The following is a 27,840-nucleotide window of genomic DNA, read 5'->3' on the forward strand; positions in this document are numbered from 1 at the left end:
CTGTTTTGACCAGACGTGTTAAATTTGAGATCAGGGATATCTAAGTAGAAATCAGGAATCTGGAGTGTTGGCCGTCTAATGATGAGAATCAAGGGATACAAGTAATATTTAAAGACACGAGCCTCCGTAAGATCATCCAGTGCGTGGGTGTAGATGGAGGCCCAGGGCTTAGGCTGGAGCAAATGAACATAGTGATTTGGTCAAGGGAAGGGTCCATAGGGGTAGAGATGCGTGAGGGCTTTAGATTTTTTTACTTAATGGCTACTTGTCCCTAATTCGCCCAGAAGAGGGGCCTGGAGTCGGTGGGGACTGATTAGGGGGAGCAGAACCGGTACACAGCGAACGCGGACGTGCCTTTGGAGTTGTCTGCGGTGAAACGAAACAGATGAGCCCGAGGCTGGTGGGACTTAAGGTGCCTGGCTGACTTAAAAGACCTGAGAGCCCGGGTGAAACCAGGGCGCGCTTGAGCAGGAACGGCACGTAGCCAGAGCTGGATGGGAATGCGAAAGATCCAGAGAGAGGACCCCCAGCGCCTGAGAAAGTGGAGCCTCGAGATAGGTATCCTTTGCCTCACCATCACCTAAGCCTTATGGTGAATTCGGCCCTGGCACCCTAGAACCCGGCTGTACTTGCTGGGCATGCGCACTCGGCAACAGGTGCCCCAGTTCCCTTAGGCACCGCGCCCGCTTCCGGGGCGGGTCCACGAGACCCGGAAGTAATTAGCTGGGCCGGGAAGTCGGAATTTGGATTGTTTGCCGTCGTTTCTCCGTACTCATTAGTTCTGGCACTGCCAGCGTTGCCGCTGCCGCCGCCATGGGGAAGCGACAGCATCAGAAGGACAAGATGTAAGTTGAGCCGGAGCGGAGCGGAGCCTCGCTCGGCCTCAGTGCCCGCCTGTCCCGCACTCCGCGCCGCCGTTCTTCCCTCTCTCAGAGCTGGTTCTCAGAGCGGCTCGTAAATGGCGCTTTGTCCCGGAAGCCTCTGCCCTTTCCTCAGGCGGGGAATTAACCCCCGTCCACCCCACCCCCAGCGCCGAGGTCTCTCGGGCTCCCGGTTCTAACACACCGTAGGTGCCCTCTTCTGAGCGTGCCCTCCCACTGCCTTGGCGCTGGGCGAGCACGGGCCCCTCTGCACTCCCGAGCTCTGCTCCCGAATCAGCCCCTGCCTCTCCCGCACCTCCAGTCTCCCTGTATGCTTGTTCATCCGCCTATACTCATGTCCCGGAGTCTTGCAGTTTAAAACAAAACTAGTCGTGCCCCGTGCTCCCCTTCAGCTGCCACTGTGATTTGTTGGTTTTTTTCTCTAAGGACGTGAAAGACTTGCGTCTGCTTGCTGTGTTCTGATGTCTTCTTGAAACTACTCCAGGCAGGCTTGACTCCCCAGCACTACTCCTGTCAGGATCCTAGTAACTTCTCTGTTGCTAAATCTAGTGATCAGTTCACAGTTCTCATTTTGTTGGGCTTCTCAACAGCATGACACAGCTGACCACCTCATTCCTTCTGAACACCTTCTTTGGTATGTGGGACACCATAGGCTGTTGGTTTTACGTCTGCCTCAGTGGCGTCGCTATCCTCAGTCTCCTTTGCTGGATCCTCTTTCCTCTCCCAAACTTCATACATCCATGTCCTCCACGTTTTTTCTTCCCTTTGTGTTCTTTGTGATCTCCTCTCTTGCAGTAGTCAGCTGCTTACTCAACATTTCCAGCTGGAGGTCTGATAGACATCTCAAATTTAATGTGCTCCTCCTTCATCTCCCCTCTCTCAGTGGTCACACCGCTGTTGGGTTTCTTAGAAGTCTGGGAGTTAGCTTTGAGGCCTCTTTTCTGCGGCTCTCTCCTCCCCCTGTTCATCAGTAAATCCTTGTGGCTCTTCCAAGAGCCACTTCTCACTCATCCAGCAACCGTCCCGTAGGAGTTTATGTGCACTCGTCCTTGAACCTTCGTAGTTGCCTTCTGATTGGTTTTCTGTTGCCTCTCTTGCTTGTCCCTCTCTACACAGGGTCCAGGGAAATGCTTTGAGGACTTATGTTAGTCATGCCAGGGCCTTACTCAAAACCCTCCAGCAGCTTTCCATACTGTTTAAAGCCAATACTTAGCCCTTACCCGGCTTGTGGGGCCCTGCATGATCTGACCACCGCCCTTCTTCATCTGCTCCTGGATGCCCCTGTGTGCTTTTCTTCAGCGACTTCACCCTTTTCTGAAAACACAACAGCTTTTCCTATGTCAGGGCTTTTATATGTGATAAGCCTGCTTGGTCCCTCTATCTGGAAAGTTCTTCCCTCAGATCTTCACATGGCTAGCTCCTTTGCATCTTTAAGCCTTCTGTTAAATTCTGTTCATTTCCTTCAGAGGAGAGCAGGACTATTTGTATTTGCTTATTAGTTTGTGTATCTCTGTGTTCTGTTGCATTAACCACTTTGTGTCTGATACGTAGCAGGTGTTTTATAAGCATTTGTTGAATGAGTGAAACGATTCAGTCATCGGTTACTTCCAGAGACTGTCCTCTTTATAAAGGGTGTTGGTAGTAAGATTCTCTTTCTCTTCTTCAGGTACATTACCTGTGCTGAATACACTCACTTCTATGGCGGCAAGAAACCAGGTAAGGCATGAAATCCTTCTTTTTCCCTTGGTGTGGATGTGTGTGTATGGAGGGGTTTGTAATTAAGTAATAATGGTCTTCACTACACAGTGAGACTGTAAAAGTTAACAATGAACAAGAACACAAAGTGTAGCAGACAGATGGGTTGAGAACACAGATAATTCACAAAAAACACTGAACACATGAGAAAATTAATCTCGGTGAGGGTATATATATATCTATATATATTTTTGTGACAGCATGCCCGAGAGCTACTGCAGGTGGGGGGAGGGGCAGAGAGAGAGAGAGAGAGAGAGAGACTGACTCAAGCAGTCTCCATGCTGAGCACAGAGAGGACAAGGCCTTGATCTCATAACCCTGAGACCATGACCTGAGCCAAAATCAAGAGTTGGTTGCTTAGGGTCACCTGGGTGGCCTAGGGGGTTAAGGCTCTGCCTTTAGTTCAGGTCATGATCTCAGGGTCCTGGGTTTTAGCCCTGTATCACAATCTCTGCACAGCAGGGAACCGCTTCCCCTCTCTCTATGCCTATTTGTCTGCCTACTTTTGATCTCCCTCTCTGTCAAATAAATAAAATCTGTAAAAAAAAAAAAAAAAAAAAAGAGTCAGATGCTTAACTGACTGCCACCTAGACACCCTGATGGTGATATTTTTTGACATAAATAAACATTCTTTTTTTCTGTTAATAAAAAATGATAATACTCAAGTTTATCAAGGCTGCATTAAAAAGAGCACATTCTCATTAATTGCTGATGGGGATAAAACCAGCACAGCCGTCTTGGAAAGCCAAGCCAAGCCCCACAGCAATGTTGTGGGAGAAACCCAACCTCAGTGGCTTATTGCTCTAAGTTCGTTCTTGATATACTCCATGTGTTCTACCTATTGAAAGGTTTTGTTTGTTTTTAAGATTTTATTTATTTTTTTGGAAGAGGGAACACAAAGAGGGGGAGTGGGAGAGGGAGATGCAGGCTTCCTGCCAAGCAGGAAGCCCGAAGCGGGACTCAATCCCAGGACCCTGGGATCATGACCTGAGCCGAAGGCAGACACTTAATGACTGAGCCACCCAGGTGCCCCTATTGAAAGGTTTTTTAACCCATACTAGTGTTCGCACTAGATGATTAACATGAACTATTTCTTAACATGGGATTGTGTTGGTGGTAGGAACACATACATGAAGTTATTTATAGAATAAGCTTTCTTTTATTTTCGTCTTAAACAGATATCCCACAAGCCAATTTTCGTCGTTTACCTTTTGATCACTGCAGGTAAGAGTTTCGAGTGTTAATCTGTCCCTCCTACTTATTTCCTGGTACTCGTTATTTGACAGTGAATCTGGTCCTTGGGGAGGTTTATGTGGGTTCCGTCTGTACTCCCCCACCTAGATTTTCCTTGAACTGAGAGAAGGTGACCTAAGAGTGATAAGAATTAATACTTAACTTTCTGCTCATTCTGTCTGTATGTTTATGCGTTGTTTCTTTTAGCTTCTTTCTTTCTAAGGTAAGTAGACTCTGTTGTTAAGCCTGTTTTACACTTGAGAGAGTCAGTATTTAAAAGTGGGAAGTCCCTCACCCTGGCGCCACATCCAGAAAGTGATGCCACTGAGGCTTGAACCCAGTGGTCTGACTCCGGGCCCATGTCTTTTGTGCTTTTCTTTTAGTCCAGGGTCTAAGTAGTAACAGCAACAGTAGTAGTCATGATACTGTGAACCCCTTCCCCCTTCCCTGGGAACACAGGTTACTGTTGGGGATGGGGAGAGACCCAAATGTAGACACTCCCAGATGCTTCTTCCCGCCATGGTTGGTATGTGTATGAACAGAAGGTGGGTCTGCTGGAGAAGTAGGACTAGCATTAACGAACCCCAGACATTGGGGGTTGGGGAGATGGGCCACTTGGGCCTCAGTTTCCCCAAGCTTAAGCTGTGATCATCCCTGGTCTGGACACATGCATTGTGGGTATGGGTGTATGTGTGTGTCTCGTTGGTTTCTGATTCCATAGGTCATGATGGGCCTTGAGAACTGACAGAGCTCTCCTAGTGCTCTCAGATAGACACCACAGGGCAGTGAGCATGTAGGAAGGGCCAAGGGTGCAGCCACTCGGTCTGCCCCAGGAAGATCCCATGTTGCATTGAGTGAGGGCTTTTCCCTCCTTCTGGCACTTGCTCAGGGAGGGTCCACAAGTGAGACAGAGGCATCATTGGTTAGATTTCTCCCTACGGATATTTGTCATCAGTCTCCCAGGAATCTGGTCTCATTCATAGTGTGCATGAATGGATTTTATGGAAATACTTTCATTCTTGGTTTCCAGTTCCTCCAAGAGATCTCTAAACTGTGTTTCATCCACTTTTTAAGTACCTTGGGTTCTGGGTAAAAATGCACTTTGAGAATAGGCCCTTTGATGCCCATTTTGGAGAAGATGCATGGAGCTTGCCGTCTGGAGCTTGCTTTGGTGTTGGACCCTGTTGTCATCAGCCCCCAGCAGCAGCAGGATCACCACTGGTTGGAGGTGGTGAGGTTGTTCCTTGAGGGCTTTCTGGAGCAGCATCTGGGGAGGTGACCCTATCATTGCCAGGCTCTCCAGGTCCTGGGGACTGACCTGTGCTGATCCAACTTAGAGATGACCAATTTACAAACAAGCCAGGTCAGCCGGGGCTCTTGCTGGCTGGTGATGGAAACCCCGTGCAAGAGAAAAGGGTATTGGCTCAAGGAAGTTCACCAGGTATAATCTCCCTTCATCTGTGGGTTCTGCTTTTTACCCTCTACGAGGTGGTAAATGGCTTGTGGCAGTCTGGGACTCTGCAGACCCATCTACCCCCATATCCGTGTATTAGAACTTACCCAGGGCTCCTAGGGCACTTGCCTGAGTCACATGCCTACCCCTTGGAAATGTGGGGGGGATTGTGTGCATACTCTAAGCAGGAGTGGGCCCAGCACCCCCAGACCAGGATAGGCCCACCACAGTCTCTTGGGATGAGAGAGGGCAGCTCTCAGTAGAAGAGTGTGGCCTGCCTGCTGTGTGAGGTTTTAGGGAGTGGATTCTAGTGCTGCCTCCAGGAACTTGTTTTGGGCTCGAACATGTCAAATGACATAGCAGAGAGTGTGGGGAAAGAGAGGCTGCTGTTGCCCCAAGGTGCTCTCAGCACCTCTTGGGACCCTTGCCTTGTATTTATTGGTGTGTGCAGGGAGCTTCTGAGGGGCAGGGATGTGGGGTTCACCTCTGAACTGACACCCAGCCCTGGCTGGGCAGAGGATCCCTGGAATTGTTGGAGGGAAGAAGGAAGAAACAAAGGGAGAAGTCATGGGAGCCACTGTGTGACCTGGAGTGACTCTGCCCTTTTCTCAGTCTCTCTCTGCAGCCCTTCGCCTACCCAGTCTGCACCCCTGAGGGTGTCGTCTTCGACTTGCTGTGAGTTTCCCCTCGACTTTTGAGCTAACAAAGGGGGTGAGATTGTTGACACTCACTCTGGAAGGGGGTATGGAACCAGCTGGGGGGTTTGAGTCTTAGGCACTGCCAAGCCAGGCCACGCTGGGGTGTTGGCAGCCTCGGGAGTGTTGGGTGGCCTCTTGGGGACCCAGGAAACTTCCGGAGCTTCGGGGATGAGACCATAGTGTTGTTGTGACCCCTGAGCAGGCAGCCTTGCTGGCAGGCACTACTGTCCCTGCCTGAGGTAGCATTGACCTCTCCCCATCCGTGGGTGGGGGCACCTAGGGTTCTAATTGGCCTACCTATACCTGTTTAGGAATGTTAATGAACTTGAATACTTTTCAATTTATGAAAGTAGAGCCATAATTGAGGTACACTTTCCCCGTACTGTGTTTTGAAGCATGGTGTTTTATGTTCCAGCATAAACCAGCTTCTGTAAATTCTTCATGCTTCAGTCTCTATTTAGAAAATGTGGAAAATACTTCGAAGTTAAAGGAAAAATTTGCCATAATAAAACTATCTGGGATAACTATGGTCAACATTTATACCCTTCTTTTTCTGTGAGTTTATTTGTGGTACATGGTTGGGGTAGTACTGCAAAGACAATTCTGAATCCATTTTTCACCCAGTTGTGTCATTCAGAATTCTCTGGAAGCCTGACTTTTGGTGCTGGCCCAGTATGTCACTCTGTGGACGTATCAACATTTACGTTTATCTTTTTTTGCTGCGTTGTGTTGTTTATCCATAACCACAATAAAAACGCTGGATATACGTTGAAACCCATGTATCCAGAAACACTCCTCACTTCCTTGGTCAAGGCAAGGGGCTAGCAGAAGTGATGCGGAGCAAAGCCCATTCGCACCGCTCACCTGGACGTGGCCCTGGTAGATGGTGGGCTCGTCACCGGGCTGCACCTGGCCACCTGGCTGACATTCTCTCTTCTCTTCCCTTTAGTAATATCGTCCCTTGGCTTAAGAAGTATGGGACCAACCCCAGCAACGGTGAGGTAGGTGGCGGGGCATGAGTTTTTAAATAATGCCGATTGAACGCTGTCCTCTCGTCTGTCCTTTGTTCTGTGGTTTTTGCGTACACATGAGAGCGGTAGAGGACTGTGCGTGGGGCACCATGAGTGGGACTCTCCTCCCCTCTCTTGCCCACACTGTTCCTTTCTGGAAATGTTCCTTACATGTACATGCGTGTGTACAGATGTCCATTTTCTTTCCTTGGGTCCTGATGCAGTCCCACGCGTGAACCCCACTGTACCTTGCTTCCTCGCCTGTTGGGGTGATAGAGATCTGAACGTCAGTGTGTAGAGCTGTTCCATGTCCTGTCATGGCTGCCCATGTCTTCTTGTGGGGCTGTTGTGGCATTTTGGAAGTCACCTGCTGTTACAGCAAACAGCCACCACCCTTTGCCCATCTCTGGACACATATATGGGGGTCCTCCCAGGACTACTGGGTCATGGGGAGGGTGTGTTTTCTGTTTCTGCAGCTACTGGCAAACTGTCCTCCAGAGAAGTGGCAAATGCCTGTTTTCCCATACCCTCAATAACCACAAGGATCAAGTTTTTAGAAATTTTCTTTGCCTCAGGGTGAGAACATTTAAAAAAACATTTTAAGATTTTACTTTTAAATAATCTCTACACCCAGTGCGGGCCTCTAACCTACAACCCTGAGATCAGAGTTGCATGCTCCACTGACTGAGCAAGCTAGGTGCCCCTTAATTTGTGTTTTTATCATGATTAAGGTTAAGCAGCTCCTTCTCTGTCACGCACACAGGCCCAGTGTCAGGAATTCTGTGCCACTCGGGAAAAGAACCCCAGAGCCAAGTTCCAGCGTAGTCACCTTTTCTGCCCCCCACTGTGGGCCTCCATCATAAACCTGTGGGGCTGCTGCCTTTCCCATACTCTGGTGGTCCCCTTACTTCTTGGGGCCCTCTTGTTCCCTTACACTGCGGCACAGGCCCATTTCTTCAGTTCCACAGCTGCAACAGGTAGGGCCTGGGAGCTATCAGCTGTGGGAAGTGGGGGCACTCCCCGGCAGGGAGCTGGGGATGGGGGGTGAGGGCCTTGGGGAAGGGTGTTGGAGCAGCACCGTTGAAGCTGAGACCCGGGGATGGTGGCAGATGGTCAGAGGCCATGTTAGGCAGGGCTTGAAGGCCCTGGGGGGGAGTTTGGGTTTGTTCTGGGGGCGCTGGAAGCTGGACAGGGTTTCATGCAGAAGCATGTTGTGATCTGGCCTGTGTCTTTGTTTTATTTCAAAGAGTTTATTGATAGAGAGCATACAAGCAGGCAGAGTGGCAGACAGAGAGAGGAGCAGGCTCCCTGCCGAGCAAAAGTCTGATTCAGGGCTCGATCCAAGGACCCTGAGATCATGACTTGAGCTGAAGGCAGAAGCCTAACTGACTAAGTCACCCAGGCGCCCCTGGCCTGTGTTTTGAAGGCTCACTTTGGCTGTGGTGTAGGAAACGACTACAGGGAGGCAAGGTGGAGGGTGGGAAAGCAGCCAGGGGGCTGTGCCTTTGTCTGTGCAGGAGGTGCTGCGTGAACTTGGACCAGGATGGAGGCTGAGGAGGGGGCACAGAGAGACTGGACCCATGGTTGTTGTTACAGATGGACCTGTGGGCCTTGTGGGGCTGTCACATGAGGGTCTCTGTTTCTCCGGGGCTGGGAGAGCCCAGTAGGAATCTTTTAGTGCAGTCCCATCTTGGGAGGACTGGGTCACTTACATCCTGTGCCAGAGGTGCCTGGGACAGGCAGGTGGAACTGGGCGATCCAGCCTCTGCTTGGTGTTCCAGGCCAGTGGGGCTTCAGCAGAAAGGTCTATCCCTTCGAAGTAGAACCCTGAACAGCAGGAGGGATTTGGGTGCATGGAGTGGAGCAGGCAGTTGGGGTGGAGGTGGGATGAGGAGGGCCAGCAGGGAGGGTAGGGACTTCTGTGAGTCCTTGGAGGACAGTCAACACCAGGGGGAGGTGTTGGAGGCCGAGAGGTTTTTCACCTCATGAAATATGGCCTGTGTGAGGAGGAATAGCGGGCTGGGCGAGGCAGCCGGTTCTGGCATCATGGAGCGGAGAGCCGGCTGGAGCCAGGGGGTTGGAGCCCATCTGCTAAGATGAGGCCCTGCCCTGATGGGGAAGACAGCAACCTGGCTGAGGCCTGGTCGGCTCTGTGACGGAGACCCTGGTGGCCATGCAGGGTGGAGGCCACCTTCAGGGAGGCCCAGGAGGACCTGGGTGCTGTGAGGCTGGAGGGGGAGGTTAGTGAGGGGGCGAGCAGTGTGAGCAGTGTCCTGGTCGCTAGCTTAGGACAGGTGAAATGTCACTGGTTTATTACTTAGCTGAGGTCTTCTTACCTGATTCCTAGAGGCCCTTCTGTGCTGTCTGGGCTCCTCTGGCCCTTGTGACAGAGTGTAGGGTGCCCTTGGCCCCTCGGATCAGGTGGGTGGCTTACCAGCGGTTTTTCCCTGCCCTTGGAAGAAAGGGGGTTAGACTGGGGGGGTCGTGCTTTCTGGGCCCAGCCACCCAGAGCCTGTGGGGTTTTTTCTCAGATGGTTGAGGTGGTGCTTGCACCCTGGTCTCCGGAAGAGCGCTCTCCTTCAGGTGTCTGCTGTGTTGTTCCTCACTTTTTGTCATTCAAAGGCATGACTAGGCAGTGTTTTCCTGTGAGGCTTTCTGCTGGGAAGCCCTTGTGGGCTTCCAGGGGCTTCCTGTGGGGTCTGTGATGCCTGCCTGTGCCCCGTGATTGGCTTGTGCTCGGGGTTCATTGTCTTCCCTGACAAGAGTGTTACGTCTGCAGCAGACGAGTCTGCGGGGCTCGTCAATGGCCAAGGCTCCGTGCTCTGCCCTCCCAGTGGTGGCTTTCCGCCTCCACCCTACCCCTGGCCTGCCTCAGGTCTTCTTGTCCCTGCTCATTGTCATGGCCTCGGTCTCCTTCCCCATGGATATTGTCATTTGGTTGCATCGAGGGCACTTTTTTTTTTCAGGCTTTTTGCTTCATGGGTGCTCTTTAGGGCCCCAAAACTTGTAGCTGCTCTGGGCTCGGCCTCTGGCCAGGCCTAACGTGGCAGCTAAACCAAGGGCAGTTCACCAGGAACTGGCTTGGCCCATGTCACTTCCCGGGGACCCAGGAGGAGCATGTTGTGTGCAGGATCCTGTTCCCAGGCAGCCTGGGCCTGAAGCAGGAGGGCTGTCTGATGGGAGCAGCCTGGGAGCGAGGACCCCGTTGCTGAATGCTCACTGCACTGGTGGTGGGGCGGGGGCAGTTGAGGGGCCACCGCAGGAATGAAACTAGCCGTGGAGGAGCGGGTGAGGGCTGGCCACTGCAGGAGGGCGAGGACATGGGGGCCTGGCCAGCATCTCCTCTGTGGCTTGGCTAGGCAGGGCTAGGCGAGGCCCGCACTGGAATGGCCAGGCGCCACCCGGATGTGGGCTCTCAGTTAGGTGCTCCTGGGCATGCAGCTTTCCCTCCCTCTTCTGGGGGTCTCTCTGCAGTCCCCTTCTCTTGTTCCAATCCAAGCCCCCGACCTCGGGGCAGCCTTTTCTTCTGGCTGCCTGGACCTTGTTTTATTGTAAAGTCGCTGATAGAAGAGGTAAACTGCAGATGGCGCAGGAAATTTGAAAACTGGAGGATCTCATCACAGTCACTCCGCATGTGGGGGTATTGATTCCTCCCCCACTCAACAAACTAGTCCTACTGCAGAACAGCAGGAGCACGCTCATGTACTCCGCAGCTAGGTGAAGAAGTAACATTTATTTGTTTATTTATTTTAAGATTTTATTTGTTTGTTTGACAGAGAGAGACATTGCGAGAGAGGGAACACAAGCAGGGAGAGCGGGAGAGGGAGAAGCAGGCTTCCCGCTGGGCAGGGAGCCTAGTGCGGGGCTCCATCCCAGGACCCTGGGATCATGACCTGAGCCGAAGTCAGACACTTAACCAACTGAGTCACCCCAGGTGCCCCCATAACATTCTTTTTTTTAAAATTTTTATTTATTTTATTTATTTTCTAAATTTCAGCGTACCAGAATTCAGTTTATTATTATTATTTTTTAAGATCTTATTTATTTATTTGACAGAGAGAGAGATCACAAGTAGGTAGAGAGGTAGGCAGAGAGAGAAGGGGAAGGGGAAGCAGGCTCCCTACCGAGCAGAGAGCCTGATGCAGGGCTTGATCCCAGGACCCTGAGATCATGACCTGAGCTGAAAGCAGAGGTTTAACCCACAGAGCCACCCAGGTGCCCATTCATTGTTTCTGTACCACACCCAGTGTTCCATGCAGTATGCCCTCCATAATACCCACCACCAGGCTCATCTAACCTCCCACGCCCTGCCCCCCCAAAACCCTCAGATTGTTTTTCAGAGTCCATAGTCTCTCATGGTAACATTCATTTTTAACTTCAGAAGTAATCAGTACATCAGGGCTCATAATAAAAATGTGTCAGCATTGGAGAAGTATAAAACACACCTCCACTCTCGGCCTCTAGGCAGGGGTTGCCCTGTGAGCAGGTCAGTGTGCTGCTCAGAGGCTGGGGTTTCCGTGGAGCAGCCCCTCTTACCCATGTGACTGCTGGGTCTCAGGGCCCTCCGGGCGGCCCCTGTGGCTCTCCTCTTGCCTGCTGCTGTGAGGGCTCTGCGTGCTCAGAGACCTTGCCCATCTCTCTGCCTCACCCATCCTCATAGGCCCTGCATTTCTTCACATCAGCCACTTGCTCCTTATTAATTATTAATTTTTCTTCCAGAAACTGGATGGGAGGTCCCTGATCAGGCTGAACTTTGCAAAGAACAAGGAAGGTGAGAGATCCCTTTTACAGCCATTTTATTTATTTATTTATTTATTTTTAAAGATTTTATTTTATTTATTTGACAGACAGAGATCACAAGTAGGCAGAGACATAGGCAGAGAGGAGGAAGCAGGCCCCCTGCCGAGCAGAGAGCCCGATGTGGGCTCGATCCCAGGACCCTGAGATCATGACCTGAGCCGAATTAACCCACTGAGCCACCCAGGCGCCTCCTTTTACAGCCATTTTAAAGACTGTGCTCGGACCCCAGCGCCCCTGCCTCTCACCATATTTTCTGCAGAATCCATCATTCCTGTCTGATCAAGCCGGACACTTAATTTTTCTTTTTCTTTTACTAAAAGATTTTATTTATGTATTTGTGTCTGTGTGAGAGCGAGCGACCGCACAAGCAGGGAGAGGGAGAGGCTCCATACCAAGCAAGGAGCCTGACATGGGGCTCAATCCCAGGACCCTGAGATCATCACCTGACCCAAATGCAGCTGCTTAACAGACTGAACCTCCCAGGCGCCCCTTAATTTTTCAAATATGTAAGGGCGCCTTGGCTGACTCAGTCAGTGGAGCACGCAGCTCTTGATCTCGTGGATGTGAGTTCAGGCCCCACCTTGGCAGTAAAGATTACTGAAAATAATAGAATGGTTGAAGTGGCAAAAGTTAAGTGTATTTTGCCCCAATTAAAAAAAAAAGATGTAACAATTTTTCTTTAAAGGTCCAGATGGTTTAAAGCTGGGGAGGGGAGAGAGGGTAACATGTTGAGTTTGGGGCACTGCTTCCCACAGGGCAGTGGGGCCGTGAGGGTTGCGGATGGCCATTGTGTGGACATTTGGGCCCTGTGGGCATGGACCCTGTTTAGCTGCGACCCTGGTCTGCTCATTGCTGAGGCAGGAGCTGCTCAGAGGCCCAGGGCAGGTGGGGGTGGGGGGTGTGTTGGGTTTGCTGGGGACTTCTTCGGCTGGGCTTCTCACCACTGGTTGTGAAGCCCCATGCTAGCCCAGGGATCCTGCTTTCCAGCTCTCCACACCCTCCACTGTTCTTGTCAGATACCAGAGCTGAGGTGCTTCCCCACGGGCTCCCACCTTGCTCTTGGCTCTTTGTGGGCCTGGCACAGTTCTTGCAGCCCGTGCAGGTGCCGTGGCTGAGGTTGTTGAGAGCGCTTAATGGGTGCGTGCATCCCGGGGAAGATGCTGGGGCCTGACACGCCCATCTTGCCCCAGAGCCTGGCCCACAGTAGGTGCCGGCTCACTGTAAATGAGGGTAGGCCTCGACAAAACTGGAGCACGGCGCTTTGTGGATGGCCTGGGGACTCAGAGCTCCATGATGATAGATAAGCACTGCAGACCTCCTGCTCAGAGCTCTGAGCTCTGAGGAGCTCGGAGATCCGCTGACTCAGAGGCCCACTGTGTGTCTCATTCAGCACATATTTACTGAGTGCCTGCCACGTGCAGAGAGCAAAACAAGCCACATCCCTCCTGGAGTAAAAGGAGCTTACATTACGGCGAGGGAGGAAACTGGACAATGGTTCACCATAGCGTGTCAGATGCTGCTTCTGCCAGCAACCAAAGATAGGGAGCGGGGAGGTGAGGGAGTCACAGCGAGACACACTGATGGGGTTTGTGTGGAAATCCGATGAGACAGGAGGTGTGAGGGGATGTGGGGATAAGCATTCCAGGCAGAGGGCACAGCTGGTGCAAAGGCCCTGAGGAGGCCTATATTGCTGGGACAGTGTGGGGGTAGAAGCAGGGGTCCAGGGTGGGGATGGTGCAGAGCAGTCGTGCAGGACACGGCACCCACAGGACTCCTAGCTGCCAGCCAGAGAGGAGAGATAAGATCTGACCATCCGAACATTTACCTGGTTTTATTGTTTTAACATTTTCGACCAGCCAGCACCTTTTTTTTACTTTCTTTTCTTTTTTTTTTTTTTTTTTTTTTTTAAAGTAGGCTCAAGGGGCCCCTGGGTGGCTCTGTGGATTGTCTCTGCCTTCAGCTCAGGTCATGATCTCAGGGTCCTGGGATTGAGCCCCACATCGGGCTCTCTACTCAGCAGGGAGCCTGTCCCCACCTCCCGCATGCCTCTCTGCCTGCTCGTGATCTCTCTTTGCCAAATAAATAAATAAAATCCTTTAAAAAAAAAAAAAAAAAAGTAGGTTCCATACCCAGCATGGAGCTCAATGCAGGGCTGGAACTCATAGCACGAAGATCAAGACCTGAGCTGAGATCAAGAGTTGGATGCTTGGAGCACCTGGGTGGCTCAGTTGGTTAAGAATCTGCCTTTGGTTCAGGTCATGATCTCAGGGTCCTGGGATCAAGTCCCTCATTGGGCTCCCTGCCCTGCAGAGAGCCTGCTTTTCTCTCTCCCTGTGCCTGCCACTCTGCCTGCTTATGCTCTCTCTCTGTCAAATAAATGAATAAAATCTTTAAAAACAAAACAAAACAAAAAAAGAGTTGGATGTCTAACCGACTGAGCCACCTAGGTGCCCCTTTTGCTTTGTTGTTGTTTTTAAAGATGTATTTGAGAGCGAGTACGAGCACAGGCATGTACATGTGTATGAGGAAGGGGAGGGCAGAAGGAGAGGAGGAGAGAGAATCCTCAAGCAGACTCCACGCTGAGCACGGAGCCTGCCATGGTGCTCAATTCAAGGACCCTGGTTCCATGACCTGAGTCGAAGTCAAGAGTTGAATGCTTAACCAACTGAGCCACCCAGGCCCCCTTTTGGCTTTGTTTTTATTTTATTTATTTATTTATTTATTTTTTTAAATATGTATTTATTTGAGAGAGAAAGAGAATGATAGAGAGTGAGCAGGAGAGGGAGAAGGTCAGAGGGAGAAGCAGACCCCTTGCTGAGCAGGGATCCCGATACGGGACTCGATTCCGGGACTCCAGGATCATGACCTGAGCTGAAGGCAGTCACTCAACCAACTGAGCCACCTGGGCGCCTCTTTGGCTTTGCTTTTAATTGGAAACTCCAGACAAATGAAAGTAGAATTAGTACGGTGATCCCTGCTCCGTAGCCATCACCCAGTTCAGTTCCTGTCCACTCAGAGCTGTGTGGTTTTATCTGTGCTCCCGTGTGACACCTGCTTAGGTAATTTTGAAGCAAATACCAGATACCATGTTATTTCATGCTTAAGTGCTTCAGTGTGTATGTCTAAACGATAAGGACTTAAAAAGTCATCATAGTACCATCATCACACCTAAACACTTAACAGGAATTCTTTAGTATCAGATATCCAGCCTGTGGTCAAAATTCTGGAATACTTTCATAATCTTTTTCTTCTAGTTTTCTAATCAAGATTTTTTAGAAGCCCACACAAATCTGTGTGCTTGCTTTGTCCTGAGTCTCAATCTGTAAATATCCTCCCCCCTTTTTCCGCAGTGTATTTGTTGGGACTTATTTGAACGGGCTTCCTGGCTGCTTGGTGCAGAGCTGGCAAGGCAGGGGCAGGGAGGGCAGTGGGAGTTTGTTGCAACAATGCAGGCACGGGTACAGGGGGTTAGGGAATGTGGCAGGGTATGAGGTGGAGGAGGAGGAGACCAGGGTAGTGGCTGCTAGCAGCAGGCTGATGGCATAGACGCCTTCAAGGATGGCCGTGTGGGGCTTGGGTTTTGTAGGACGATTAGGAGTTTCCCACTGGGATTGGAGCCGGGGACTTGAGCAGCTTACTGTCTGTGGGTCTCTGTTCTGGGCCTGCTGACACAGGGTTCTGTGTCCTCCCTTGCTCTGACCCTGGCCCTTTCTCCGACTGGTTTTTTATGTGCCTTCTTTCTAGGAAAGTACCACTGCCCAGTGCTGTTTACCGTGTTCACCAACAACACCCACATTGTAGCTGTCAGGACCACCGGCAATGTCTACACCTACGAGGTGGGTTCTTGGGAACCGTGTCGCCTGTAGGCTCTTTAGGGGTATGTCTCAGGGCAACCCTGGGCTGGTGCTGAGGTTGCCCTGGGCACCGTGGGCACAGCCTGTCTCTGTGGAGCCTGCATTCTGAGAGCCACTAGTGCAGTCAAGAAGAGGTTTGCCCTTCTGGTGGCCTCCAGACCTGAAACCTGGGGGTTGGTTTTGTACCCCAGGGGTCCGCCCCACAGTCCTTGTCTTCATTGATCAGGCCCTGGGAGGGAACCTGTGCTCTGAGGGCAGGCCCAGGGCTGAGGGGAGCATTGAGCACCCACCGCCCCACCTCCTGCTGGAGTCCCCAGGAGGAGCAGACGCAGGCTGGTGGGCAGGTGGGAAGGGGAGGCCCTGATTTCCACCCCACAGCCTGCTGCTCCGGGTGGGCTGGCAGAGGGTACCACAGCAGTTGCCACGGCACCATGTTGCACGGAAGCCCTCTCTGAGCTGTTTTCCCACCTGTCCCTGGCTGTGGGCAGGGTCTGGGTGGCCAGTGCTGCCCTAGAGGCTCTGAGGGTCACTGCTGCCCACAGAGCACAGATTTGGCTTGAGGGGCTTGGTAGAGCTGCAAGGCTGGCCTTGTAGAGCCCGTTTGCTGATGTCTGCTGTGTGTCGCGCGAGTGTCCTTCCGTGAGCCTTGCTGAGATGGCGGATTCTAGTCTCTGCGGCTCAGCTGGCTCCACCCTCTGGGGTGGGGGGGGGTACACGGTCGTGCCATCCTTTCCCTCCCCCCTGGAATGGCACTGGCACCTGGGTGACCTCCTGGCTCCCAGGGCCAGGGTTGGGGCAGGCACCCTAACAGCGGGCTCCCTCCTGGCTGCAGGCAGTGGAACAGTTAAATATCAAGGCCAAGAACTTCCGAGACCTGCTGACGGACGAGCCCTTCTCTCGGCAGGACATCATCACCCTTCAGGTGGGCATCCCCTTGCCACTGCTCTTCTGAGGGTGGACCCCGATGCCCTCTGCCAACCCCACCTCCCTGCACAGGCTCTGGGCATGCCTGGTTGTGGTTTCCCAGCTGCCCCTGACTGCTGGCAGTGCCCCCAGCTCCAGCACCCCTGCTCTCTATCCGCCTGGGCCTTTGCACGGCCGCTTCTATCTGGCTCTCACATCTCTCCTTCGGATCCCTGTCCTTGCTATGCCAGGGTATCTTATCTCTGCCCCCAAAGCCATCTCCATATCCAGAGAGGACGGGCTGGTATGTGTTCTACTCCAGTGTTGAGCATAGGACGTGCCTCTAGGTGTCAGCCCTGAGCGGGCTCCTGAAAGACCTGGACTTAGAAACTCTGGGGGTGGCCTCGTGGGCCATTCCCATCCTTGACTTATCCCATCCTTATCAGAGGTCCATGCATGCTCCCTCCCATGGGGTGGGCCCGAGGTGCTGCGGGCTCTGTGTCTGGCAGCTGGGCTGAAGGGAGTGTGGTGAGGGTGTGTGTGTGTGTGGGAGGCCTAAGTTGGCTGCCTCACGTCTGCCCTCACCCCCTAGATGAACGTCCATCCATGCTCATCGGCCGTATGCTGGGGAGAACGGGACACAGTATGCCAGTGTCTGTCCACCACCCCCCGCCCACCCCTGCTCTTGGCTCTGTTTTGGCAGAGCCCGCTCCTGACTGCAGGTGCCCTCCATTCCCTGCTTGACACCCCAGATCTCCATGGTGCCCCTCCCTCTCTCTTTCCGGGCCTATGCCCCTGGGGCCGCCCGGCTGTCCTTTGTAGCCCGGCTCACTCTGCTGCACATGTTCTTTTCGCTTCAGGACCCCACCAATTTGGACAAATTCAACGTCTCTGATTTCTTTCATGTGAAGAATAACATGAAGATGACAGATCCTGGTAAGTATAAGCACAGCTGGCTTTGGTGCCAGGGGTTTGGGTGAAATAGGTCCATGCCTTCTGGGTAAAGCCCTCCCCTTGCTGGGGGCGGGAACATCCAGGAATCTTGCTTGAGCCCAGACTGGCCGATGCTCCCTTCTGTGCCAACCTTGGCACGACCGCACTCACCCACACCCGTCCATGGGGGGCATGATGTGGGGAGTCCCAGCTGGGGCCCATATGCTTGGTGCCCACAGCCACATATGGTGGAGGCCTGGGCCCCACCTCCTCCCCACTCAGGACTCTGCCTCAGGCCCCCTGAGTGCATGTCCTCTCCCAAGTCCTCCCCTTGCTCCTTAGAAATTGTCTCTGTTCCCACTTCAGGGACAGGTCATGAGTGCAGGCTGCTGGGTCCCTCTGGCACGGAGGCAGGTCCTGGGAGGGTAAGGGGTGACTGTGGCCAGGGCATGGCTAGGGACAGAGTCCAGAGTAGACCACAGTGGAAACCGCCTGCGGGTGGGCTATCTTGCCACCCTTACGAGCTGTTGTTCGCACTCTTCCCCGTCCCCCTCCCCTGTGTCGTGGCCCCCAGGAGTCACTGTGTGGGGGCTCGGCTTACTTGCCTGCATCCTGTTCTGGGCTTCTGCTGTTGCAGCTGGCTCTGGCCTCTTGTCCCTGTCGCGCCTGTCTGGGGACATCACTGGGGGATCGTCTGAGCAGGGTCACTGTGCTGTTTTGTAGATGAAGAAAAGGCCAAACAGGACCCATCTTATTATTTGAAAAATACGAACGCCGAGACCCGTGAGACGCTGCAGGAGCTCTACAAGGAGTTCAAAGGGGACGAGGTCCTGGCGGCCACCATGAAGGTCCCCGAGAAGAAGAAAGTGGACAAGCTGAATGCTGTGAGTAGGCAGAGGGCTACATAGCTGCCAGCGCAGCCGGCCTGCCCATCTCAGCTCCTCAGAGAGGTCCTGGGGAAAGGGGCTTGTGGGGGCCCTGGGATACCTTTGGAGGGTGGTGGCTGGGACCCCTCAGAGCCCAGCTGCCCCTTGGGGGCCCAGAGGTGGCCTGCACTGAGGCTGGGCCTCAGGAGGCTGGAGGTGGCTGGTGCATATGCTGGGGGCCCACGGGGTTTGTGTCTCACGCTGGCCCAAGCTCGGCAGCCTGGAGCGGATAGGCTGGGTGGACCTCTGCCTGTTTACCATGTGGCGCTGCAGCCTCAGGACAGCAGGGACGGGACAGCCCCTGGGATGCAGTCACTGCCCTGCAGAGCAGATCACTTGTTGCCCAGAGGAAGCCCAGGGAGAGACTGCAGGGGTGTTTCGGGGGACCATGGTGCTGAGGGGAGGGGACAGCTGGTGCCCACCGCCTGGGCCTCTGCCTGGGTGTCACGTTTGCTTTTCATGATACCCACTTTTGGCTCCAAGGCCCCCAGTTGGCAGTGATGGTGACAGGATTTGTGCCCTAGCCTGTCAGGCCCCAAAGCTGCTTGTTCCTTTGTTCAGGCAGGGCTCCAGGGGATGGGGGAGGGAGGGCTCTGAGGCTCCCTCAGAGGATTATCCTGGAAAACTCACAAGAGAGAAGGAAGTTTGTTGTTCACAATCCCATGCCTCTAAAACAGCAGTGCTTAGCATTTTGGTGTACTTCTTTCTGACGGGGAGAAATACCTTTTTTTTCCTCTTCTCTGTGTCTGATAAAAATATTTTTAACATATTGGGGCTTATTTTTCCCTGATTGAAAAAGCAGTGTGTTTACTCTAGGAAATTGAAACCTTTGAAAAGAAACTAGCGTCCCTCATACTGTGAACCCCAGCAGTGACTGGTTCCTAGTTCTGTCCAGGGTTTCAGTTACCATGAGAGCCTTGGCCACCTGGGTCTCAGCCTCCTGGCTGGTCAGGGCCCTCTGTCGCACATGCCCCCGGTCAGTCCCCTCACTCCCTGAGCCTTTAGAGAAAGAGCCAGGCCCCCAAGAAGTCCCTGCTGGGCTCTGTGGGAGGCCGCCAGGGACAGCTTCTTGGAGGAAGGGCACTGAGGGGGCCCCGAGAGGTGGGATCCTGGCCTTCCAGCTTCCCGGGACACTGCTCATAGACCACCTCGTTTCCTCTGCAGGCACACTATTCCACCGGGAAGGTCAGCGCCTCCTTTACCTCCACTGCCATGGTTCCGGAGACCACGCACGAAGCAGGTAGCTGCCCTTGCATGTCCGTCCCCAGCAGGCTGCCTCACAGCGGCCAAGGGCGGGCATCCTGCCCCTGCACCCTGTGACATGCCATCATGCCTGGCCTTCATGGGTGCTTAGGCAGCTCTGGTGTGGTTAGGCTCTGGTGTGGTTAGGCAGCGACAGGCCTTTTCTGAAAGTGTGTGTGTGTGTGTGTGTCTGGGGGGGCAGAGGCTGCAGTGGGGGCCCAGCCGGGGGGTAGGAGGTCCTCCTTCCACCCACCAGGGCTGTCCTGTCTTGGGCTCCAGCCTACACCCCACCTTGGCACTGGCCCCATGTCTCTTCCTCTCATGTTTTCGGCCTACCTGGCCCCCACTGTCCCCTTCCTATCCAATGACATCCCATTCCAGCTTTTCCAGGCTCTCCCACCTTACCTGCCGAGCCCCGCCGTGTCCCCCGGCCCCTAGACCCAACCTGTCCTGTGGCTTGGGCACCATGAGCCCGTGCTTGGCCAGGGCCCATCCTTGGGCTCCCCCCAGACCTGGTATGGGTAGGGGTTGTTGCCCCAGCCGGAGGGCAGCACGGACTCAGGCCTCGGTTTGCAGCCGCCATTGATGAGGACGTGCTGCGCTACCAGTTTGTGAAGAAGAAGGGCTACGTGCGCCTGCACACCAACAAGGGTGACCTCAATCTGGAGCTGCACTGCGACATGGTGCGTGTGGCCGTCCCCACCAGAGTCCGCACGCCTGCCCAGCTTTTCAGTCCGTAGTCACACCTGTATGTGCTTGTGGGGGAACGAATGTTCCACCTGCCCCCTAGAAGGCCCAGTGCCCGCACTCCCCTCCCCAGAAGGGACCCTGGGAGCTGCGCATGGTGCTTCCTGGGCCTGTGTTCTGGATGGGGCATGCATACCCATCCCACAGAAGGGGTCAGGCTCCACACATGCACACCCCCCTGCCCCCCCACTTGCTCAGGTGTCTCTTGGTGGCCCTCGCTCAGGGTCATGGCAGATGTACGTGTCCTGTCATTCAGCCTCACGGTGCTGCTTTACGGGGTCTGGCCTGGGCAGCTGACCAGCCCCCCTGCCTGATCCGGGCCCTGGGTGGTGCTTGTGATCCTCCCACGGTCTGCTCCTCGCCTCACGGAGGCATCTGGGTTATTGTGTAGACGCCGAAGACCTGTGAAAACTTTATCAAGCTCTGCAAGAAGCAGTACTACGATGGGACCATCTTCCACAGGTCCATCCGGAACTTCGTGGTGAGTGACGGGGATCTGCGCTGGCCGCAGACCTGCGCCCCCGTGGGGGCCATAGGGCTCCTGGCCGGGGCGAGGGCTGCAGGGACTGCTGAGAGTCGTACCTGTGAGCCCCTTCTCCCCGGGCGGGGAGCATGCAGACTGACCCCTGTGAGTCCCCAGCCCGGCTGTGCTGGGCTCGTGCAGAGAGCTGGCCCAGGAGGGCTGTGTCCTCACCAGGCACTCAGTCGCCCTCAGGCCTGCCAGGCAGGTGGGGAGCGAGTGGAGGGCTGGCGGGGACTTCGGGCTCCCAGGGCAGAGTTTGCTGACTGGCCTTGCTTCCTCTCACAGATCCAGGGGGGTGACCCCACCGGCACCGGCACAGGTAGGCACCGGTGCGCGGGCTTCCTCAGCAGCTCTGGCTGCTCTGTAGGCCTTGCGGTGGGGTGGGTGGGGGGGTAGTTGGGTGGGGTCTGTGCCACCAAGAGAGTTCCAGATGTGGATTCTGATAGGACAGCCACTAGCCTGAGGGGTGACCTTAGGTGCATCCCTTGGTTTTTTTTTTTTTTTTTTTTTGAGATGGTTGCACAGCCTGGATGGGCTGGAGAGGCCATGCGGTGCCTTCTGGCTGCTCTGGAGCCTCCTCTGGGTCCATCGGCTCCAAGGGCCCAGGCAGTGTCCTCACCCAGTGTGGTGTGAGTGGGCATGACCTGTAGCTCTCACCCTGTCCTCCTTGTCCTAGGGGTCCAGCCCCATGCAGGGCTCTGAGGGGCCTGGGGGCTAGAAGTGGGGAGGTCCGTGGGGAGATGGTGATGAGGTTCCCTCAGAGCAGGGCTGCCCCCTGGAGTACTCAGCAGGGCCCCTCGGGACTCAGCGCACATCTGTGGAACTGGGCTGCGTCCACTGGTCACACTTGGCCGGGATCCAGGCATTGCTGCTGCTAGCCTTGCCCCTTCCTCCCACAGGCGGGGAGTCATACTGGGGAAAACCCTTCAAAGATGAGTTCCGGCCCAACCTCTCGCACACAGGCCGGGGCATCCTCAGCATGGCCAACTCAGGGCCCAACGCCAACAAGTCTCAGTTGTGAGTCACTGGGCACCTGTGGGTGGGTCCTCTCTCTCAGCTTTGCCCTCCAGGGCGTGCTCCACCCGAATCCTGCCCAGAAAGTAGGCAGCACCCTGGGGGAGAGGACCCGCATCCCCCCAACCCCACCCCTGTGTTTGTGCATGCATCCACGAAGGATTAAGCCTGGGTGGTTGCTCAGAGGCCCAAGGGAGGCTGTGGGAGGCGGCAGAAGCTGGCTCCGGCCGCAGAGAGGGGGTATCCCAGGACATGGAGTGCTGGAAGTCTGGGCCTGGGTGGCCCTGTGTCCTGATGGAAAGGTAGGAGGTGAGGGCCCCACAGGAGTGAGTGTGGGGAGGGGAGTGGCCAGACCCAGCCTGGGAGGGGCAGGAGTGGAGGCAAGACAGTTTTCCAGAGGAACCTCACGCCATGGAGTGGGCAGGACAGGGGAGATCCGTCTGTGCAACATGGGGCCTGGTGACCGGTGATGGTGGCATCGGCGGTCGGGGGGCGGCGGTGGGACGGTGGTGGGGGGGGTTCCTGCACATTTGATGGGATTCCCCTGCAGCACCGTCCCGTTGGATGGAATGGGGGTGCCCAGCCAACCAGAGTTTCTCTTGATCTATCTGTCCTTCGCTCTCTGGGAGCTGTAGTTCACCTGACTTCCATTATTTCTGATTTTTAAAACTTCTTTGGTTTCTGCTTGTTCTTTGTCAACTCTTTCCTCTTTGCTCACTTTTTTTGAGGAGGTTTGTATTTTTCTTCTTTTTAGATTAGGCATCTGTTTTCCAGATACTTTTTCCAGGTATTCCCAGTTGGAAAAATCGTCCATAGTATTTTAAAATATACAGTATATATTCTGAGCCACCCAGGTGCCCCTTATTTGGTATTTTAAAATCAAAATTCTTTTCCAGTTCAGTTGCTCATATAAAGTCTATTTTGGGGAGCACCTGGGTGGCTAAGTAGGTTAAGCATCTGTGTTCAGCACAGGTCATGATCCAGGGTCCTGGGATCGAGTTCTGTGTCAGGCTGCCTACTCAGTGGGGAGCCTGCTTCTCCCTCTCCCTGCCTCTCCCTTGCTTGTGTGCCCTAACACTCTCTCTCAAATAGATAAAATCTTTTTTTAAAAAAGTTGATTTTATATCTAACTACTTTATTCAAATAGTTTATTAAGAGTGTCCTGGGTTTGGGGCACCTGGGTGGCTCAGTCAGTTAAGTGCCTGCCTTTGCCTCAGGTCATGATCCTAGGGTCCTGGGATCAAATCCCATATAGGGCTCCCTGCTCATCAGGGAACCTGCTTCTCCTGCCTGTTTCTGTCCCTGCTTGTGTGCACTCACTCATTCTCTCTCTCTCTGACAAATAAAATCTTTAAAAAAAAAAAAAAAAAAGCGTCCTGGGTTTCCTAGATATTCAGCATTTATCAGCTCAAGGTGTTGTTGCTCTTCTGGCGGGGACACTAGTTCCCTCATGGTCGGGCCTGTAAGGAGAGCACGTGGGCGTCCTGCTCTCAGGTTCCGTGCTGTTTTGCCATCTGATCAAATTTGTTGCCGGCCCGACTCTTTGGGAGAGGCTCTGTTTCCAGTGGCTTTTCTCTTAGCATCTGTTACTACGATCAGACCGTTTTCTTTTCCTTCTGGAATCTGTGGACAGAAGCGTTGGGTTGACCAGCCTGGCTTGTCACTGTTTTGTCCTGGAAGGCAGCTGGGCTGGTCGGGCCTGAGGCCCAGCGTGAATCGCCTGGGGTGGGTTTAGCTCACTTCCGGTCTGCTTGGTGAGGTAACATGCCAGGGACAGCTTTTGCGGATCTTTCACACTGACTCCTCAGTTCGGGTTCTGCTTTGAGGGCCATCTGGGTCGCTGCTGTTGTGCCAGAATGGAACTGGTCCGTCTCTAGATTTCCAGACTTCTGCGGCATCTCCCTTCCTGTCCGTCACTGTGTCTGCATTCCCGCTCTCCTTAATGGTTTACGGAAGGCTTTCCTGTTTTTATTTTATGCGATTTCCTTCTGTTTCCATCTTCACTGGCTTCTTCTTCCCGTTTCTCTCCTCTCCCAGGCTCCCATCTTGCTCGCCACCACCGCAGACGTCCGAGGCTGTGCATGCCTACGGCTCGTGTTTCCTTCGCTGTCTTCTGGGTCATATAACGAATTGTAGACTTGACTTCCTTTCTGGTATATCTTTGTTTGCCCTGTCATTGCTTTTCTTTCCTCCTTTTTCCTTCAAGACTATTTCATTCCCTTTTAAGCTTCCTGACCTGTCTTAGCAACGCATGGCCAAGAGACCCACTTGATGGTCAGAGCTCAGGTCTGCACAGTTGTGGGGGTCTGTGGAGACTGTCCTGCTGGCCGCGTCTGGTCAGGCCTGGTCGGGTCTGAAGGGGTGTTGACCCCGGTGGAATGGGCTTCAGCTTCTGTCCCTTGCTTGACTGTGTGTGCCGTGGGCTGTCGGGGATGTGGGTAACATGGTGTCCCAGGAGGGCTCTCCGGCCCAAACCGGTTGCTCCTCCAGAGACCCTGCCCCAGAAGGCTTCTCTCCCATCTCTTCTTGGGCCTCTTCCATGCTTTTACCTGGAGCGTTCCAGATTCTTGAGGTTTTAGGGGTGTCTTTTTAATGGCACACACCTAGATTTGGGGTTATTTTAATTCAAACTGAGTCGTAGGTGTGTACTTAACTTTCTAGTCAGTATCTGTATTTTCTATTATCTTAATTTGTACTTCCTGGTTACCCCCCCCCTTTTTTTTAAAGATTTTATTTATTTGACAGAGACAGAGACAGCGAGAGAGGGAACACAAGCGGGGGGCAGAGGCAGAGGGAGAAGCAGTCTTCCCGCTGAGCAGGGAGCCCGATGTGGGGCTTGATCCCATGACCTTGGGATCATGACCTGAGCCAAAGGCAGATGCTTAACTGACTGAGCGAGCCACCCAGGCATGCGTGGTTTCCCCTTTTTAAAAATACTTTTCATTTCTTCCTTTTCTCTTTCACCTGATTTGGAAGTTATGTGTCACTTTTGGCTTTAAGTAGATTTATTTAAAGTCTGCACTTACCACTTAATCTCTCTCCCTCCCTCGCAGACAAACCCTGCCTGTGCCATCCCCCCAGCCCAGCCAGCTCACATGTTCTTATAGTTGGATATTTAAGTTTCACTCATTTTTACACCAAATTAGATTTGAAAATTTACTAGGTCAGCATTTATGGGTGTTTACCCACATTCCTCAGGGTCTCTGCTTCCTTTCCTGCCCGTCTCCTCTCTTCCAGTTCAGAGTCCGTGCATCTTCACGTGCTGTCACAGTGGGATGGTCTCTGGTGTCCAGTCTCCCTTCCCCCCACCTCAGACCCCTCCCAGCAGCCTCTGCCTGCAGGCTCTGGCAGTGTCTGTCCACCAGAAGTTGGCTGCAGCCTGATCTGGTGGCAGAGCCTCCCCTGGCCTTGCCCAGGCCTTCTCCTGGGGAACCAGGGTTCTGGTCCCCTCAGTGGCCTTGCCTGACGGCCTGCCCCAACCAGGCATATGTGTGGGGTCCACGCATACAAGTGAAGCACCAGCTTCTCAGAGCTGCTTTTGAGGGACAGGGATGCGTAGTGGGTGCCCAGAAGCCTTGGGGGCCAAGCAGGCTGTGTGGGGAAGCTCACAGGCTCTTCTAATTTCCCCTCCTCCTCACCCAGCTTTATCACCTTTCGATCCTGTGCGTACCTGGACAAGAAGCACACCATCTTTGGGCGGTAAGAGGTTGGGGGTGCTGGTGTGGGAGGGCTCCTTTCTCAGTGGGACCCTCTCACTGCCTTTCCCCATGTCCGGCTCAGTGCTCATTTGGTCTCACAACCACCATCACTGCTGAGGTCACAGCCTTTTCTGTTAGCCAGGGGATGGCTGGCTCTGTGGACCTCCTGGCTGAGGGGAGGGCCACTCCAGCCCCTTCTGGCCAGCTGCCCTGTCCAAACTTGCCCCCCTTGGTTCCCCTCCCCAGGCCACGCCCCCATCCATGTGGCCCTTCTCAGGCCCATCCTCTGCCCCTCTTGCCATGCTTTTGGGGGGGTATTCTTCCCTGGGGCACATTCAGAGGTACCCTTGTTCCTTGGCTACAGGGTTGTTGGGGGCTTTGACACGCTGACAGCCATGGAGAACGTGGAGAGTGACCCCAAAACCGACCGCCCTAAGGTACGTTCCAAGGGAGACTGGGGGAACTGCTGCCCAGGATGGGCACGGGGCAGGCAGGTTTGGAGGGGCCTGCCGCCTCCCACCGCCCACTCACTTGTCTCCCTCTGTTGCTAGGAGGAGATCCGCATCGACTCCACCACCGTGTTTGTGGACCCCTACGAGGAGGCCGATGCTCAGGTGAGGAGGCCACCGGGACGGCGGGAGGCTGCAGGAACCCCACCCAGCCTGTGGGGCTCCAAGCCAGCTGTTGCCCTGCTCCGTCCCAGATTGCTGAGGAATGGAAGAAGACACAGCTCGAGGAGGCGGCCCCAGAAAGCGCTATAAAAACTCAACAGCCCAAGGCGGGGAACCAAGGCCCCCAGACGTACCGCCAGGGGGTGGGCAAATACATCAACCCAGCAGCCACGTGAGTGCAATGAGGGTGCTCGTCCCATTTGCGGGGCTTCCCAGCGCCCATGGTTAGAGCCCACCCGTGGCAAGAGAACGAGACAATGGCGGGGAGCAGGTGCCGTGGGGGCCACTGTGTAGGCTGGAGCTCAAGGACTCGGGGTTGGGGGGGAATATGTGACTGCACGACCTCACACTGAGCAGGCGCTGTGGGTGTGCATGGGCTCCCAGCGCGGGGGACTCGTCTACACCCAGCAGCTCAAGCACTTCCCCTCTTCCCAGGAAACGGGCAGCAGAGGAAGAGCCTTCAACCAGCACAGCTGTCCCTGCAGCCAAGAAAAAGCCCAGCCGAGGCTTTGGGGACTTCAGCTCCTGGTAGCAGCAGGTCTGCCCCTCTGGAGCCCTAGAGGGACTCAGGGCTGGGGACCTGTATCCACACCATGGAGGTCTCCGCCTTTCTGACTACAGCTCACTAAAGCTCTTGCTTGTTGCAGGAGTCCCCTTTCTTGGCTCTCGGAGTCCACAGGCCTTCCCCGCCTTCACTTGGTACAGTGGCCCGACCCTCTTCCCAGGCCGGGGCCAAGCCCAAATGATATCTCAGACCACCAGGCGTGGGCTGTGGCCCTTAGGCCCACCTGCACAGTGGGCCTGGGTGGGGGAAGAAGGCAGAGGCTGTGCCTTCCTCCCCGGCCCCATTTTTGTCGTCTCCCTTGGGTACTGTATGCTCAGCGTTAGCACCTGGGACCTCAGTAGAAACACAGGCTGGCAGAGCCCGACCTCCTCGCCTAAGGCCGTGGGGAGGACAGCTCCTGGGTGCTGCCACAGACTAGGGAGCTCCTGTTGCCTGTGGCTTGAGGACCCTTGACCAGAGCCTTGACCTGAGTTCCTAAAAACTCTCCTGCTGCCTTTTGCCTGGACTAGCTGAGGCCTGCCCTCCCCCCGCCGCCGCCCCCGCAAGGACTCTGGACGGTCATAGCCATGTTCCCCCGTGGGCCTGCTCTGGCCCTCCTGCCTCAGGATGGGAAGAAGAGCCCATGGGAGCAGCTGCCCCCACGCACCCCCCGCCCTTAGGGCCTGACTTTGGGCTCAAACATTTGACTCCTCACTCCAGCACTATGGCTTTCAGACCAGCCTCACCATTGTTTCTGGATTTAAAAATCCCTTCTCTTTATTTTTCTATAAATGTCAAAAAATCCTTTACATTTGCTTGTCTGCCCTGTGTTTTCTGTTTCTTCTGTAGCCTGTCCCCATGTGGCTTCCCTGCTCCTGACCTTGACACTACCTCAGCTTTCCCAGAGTGCCTCTGCAGAAGCGTGGGACAGCTATACACCTCCTCACCTCCTCAC

The 27,840-nt window shown here is 54.2% G+C and overlaps 1 protein-coding gene across 1 annotated transcript; it reads left to right on the top strand.

Annotated features, from left to right (window-relative positions):
- Positions 1-691: 691 nt before the first annotated feature.
- On the top strand, positions 692-27,694 carry PPIL2 (peptidylprolyl isomerase like 2). Its single transcript, XM_082697708.1, has 20 exons — positions 692-845; positions 2,548-2,597; positions 3,815-3,860; positions 5,935-5,997; positions 6,970-7,021; positions 11,750-11,801; positions 15,575-15,666; positions 16,517-16,606; positions 17,448-17,523; positions 18,244-18,404; positions 19,611-19,686; positions 20,265-20,371; positions 20,827-20,916; positions 21,244-21,277; positions 21,858-21,975; positions 25,615-25,671; positions 26,035-26,107; positions 26,222-26,284; positions 26,374-26,513; positions 26,777-27,694. Exons 1-20 carry the CDS (start codon positions 814-816, stop codon positions 26,871-26,873), a joined length of 1,569 nt encoding a protein of 522 aa, XP_082553834.1. The 5' UTR covers positions 692-813; the 3' UTR covers positions 26,874-27,694.
- Positions 27,695-27,840: the final 146 nt, after the last annotated feature.

This window comes from Mustela nivalis, assembly GCF_964662115.1.
Source record: "Mustela nivalis genome assembly, chromosome: 14".
Lineage (NCBI taxonomy): Eukaryota > Metazoa > Chordata > Mammalia > Carnivora > Mustelidae > Mustela > Mustela nivalis.

What these genes read in the sequence shown, in the direction of transcription:
- PPIL2 (XM_082697708.1), top strand. Translation starts at nt 814, where the DNA reads ATGGGGAAGCGACAGCATCAGAAGGACAAGAT. An exon ending in CATGAAGATGACAGATCCTG is followed by an intron (nt 17,524 to 18,243) that starts GTAAGTATAAGC and finishes GCTGTTTTGTAG; the next exon opens with ATGAAGAAAAGGCCAAACAG. An exon ending in GGTCCATCCGGAACTTCGTG is followed by an intron (nt 20,917 to 21,243) that starts GTGAGTGACGGG and finishes TTCCTCTCACAG; the next exon opens with ATCCAGGGGGGTGACCCCAC.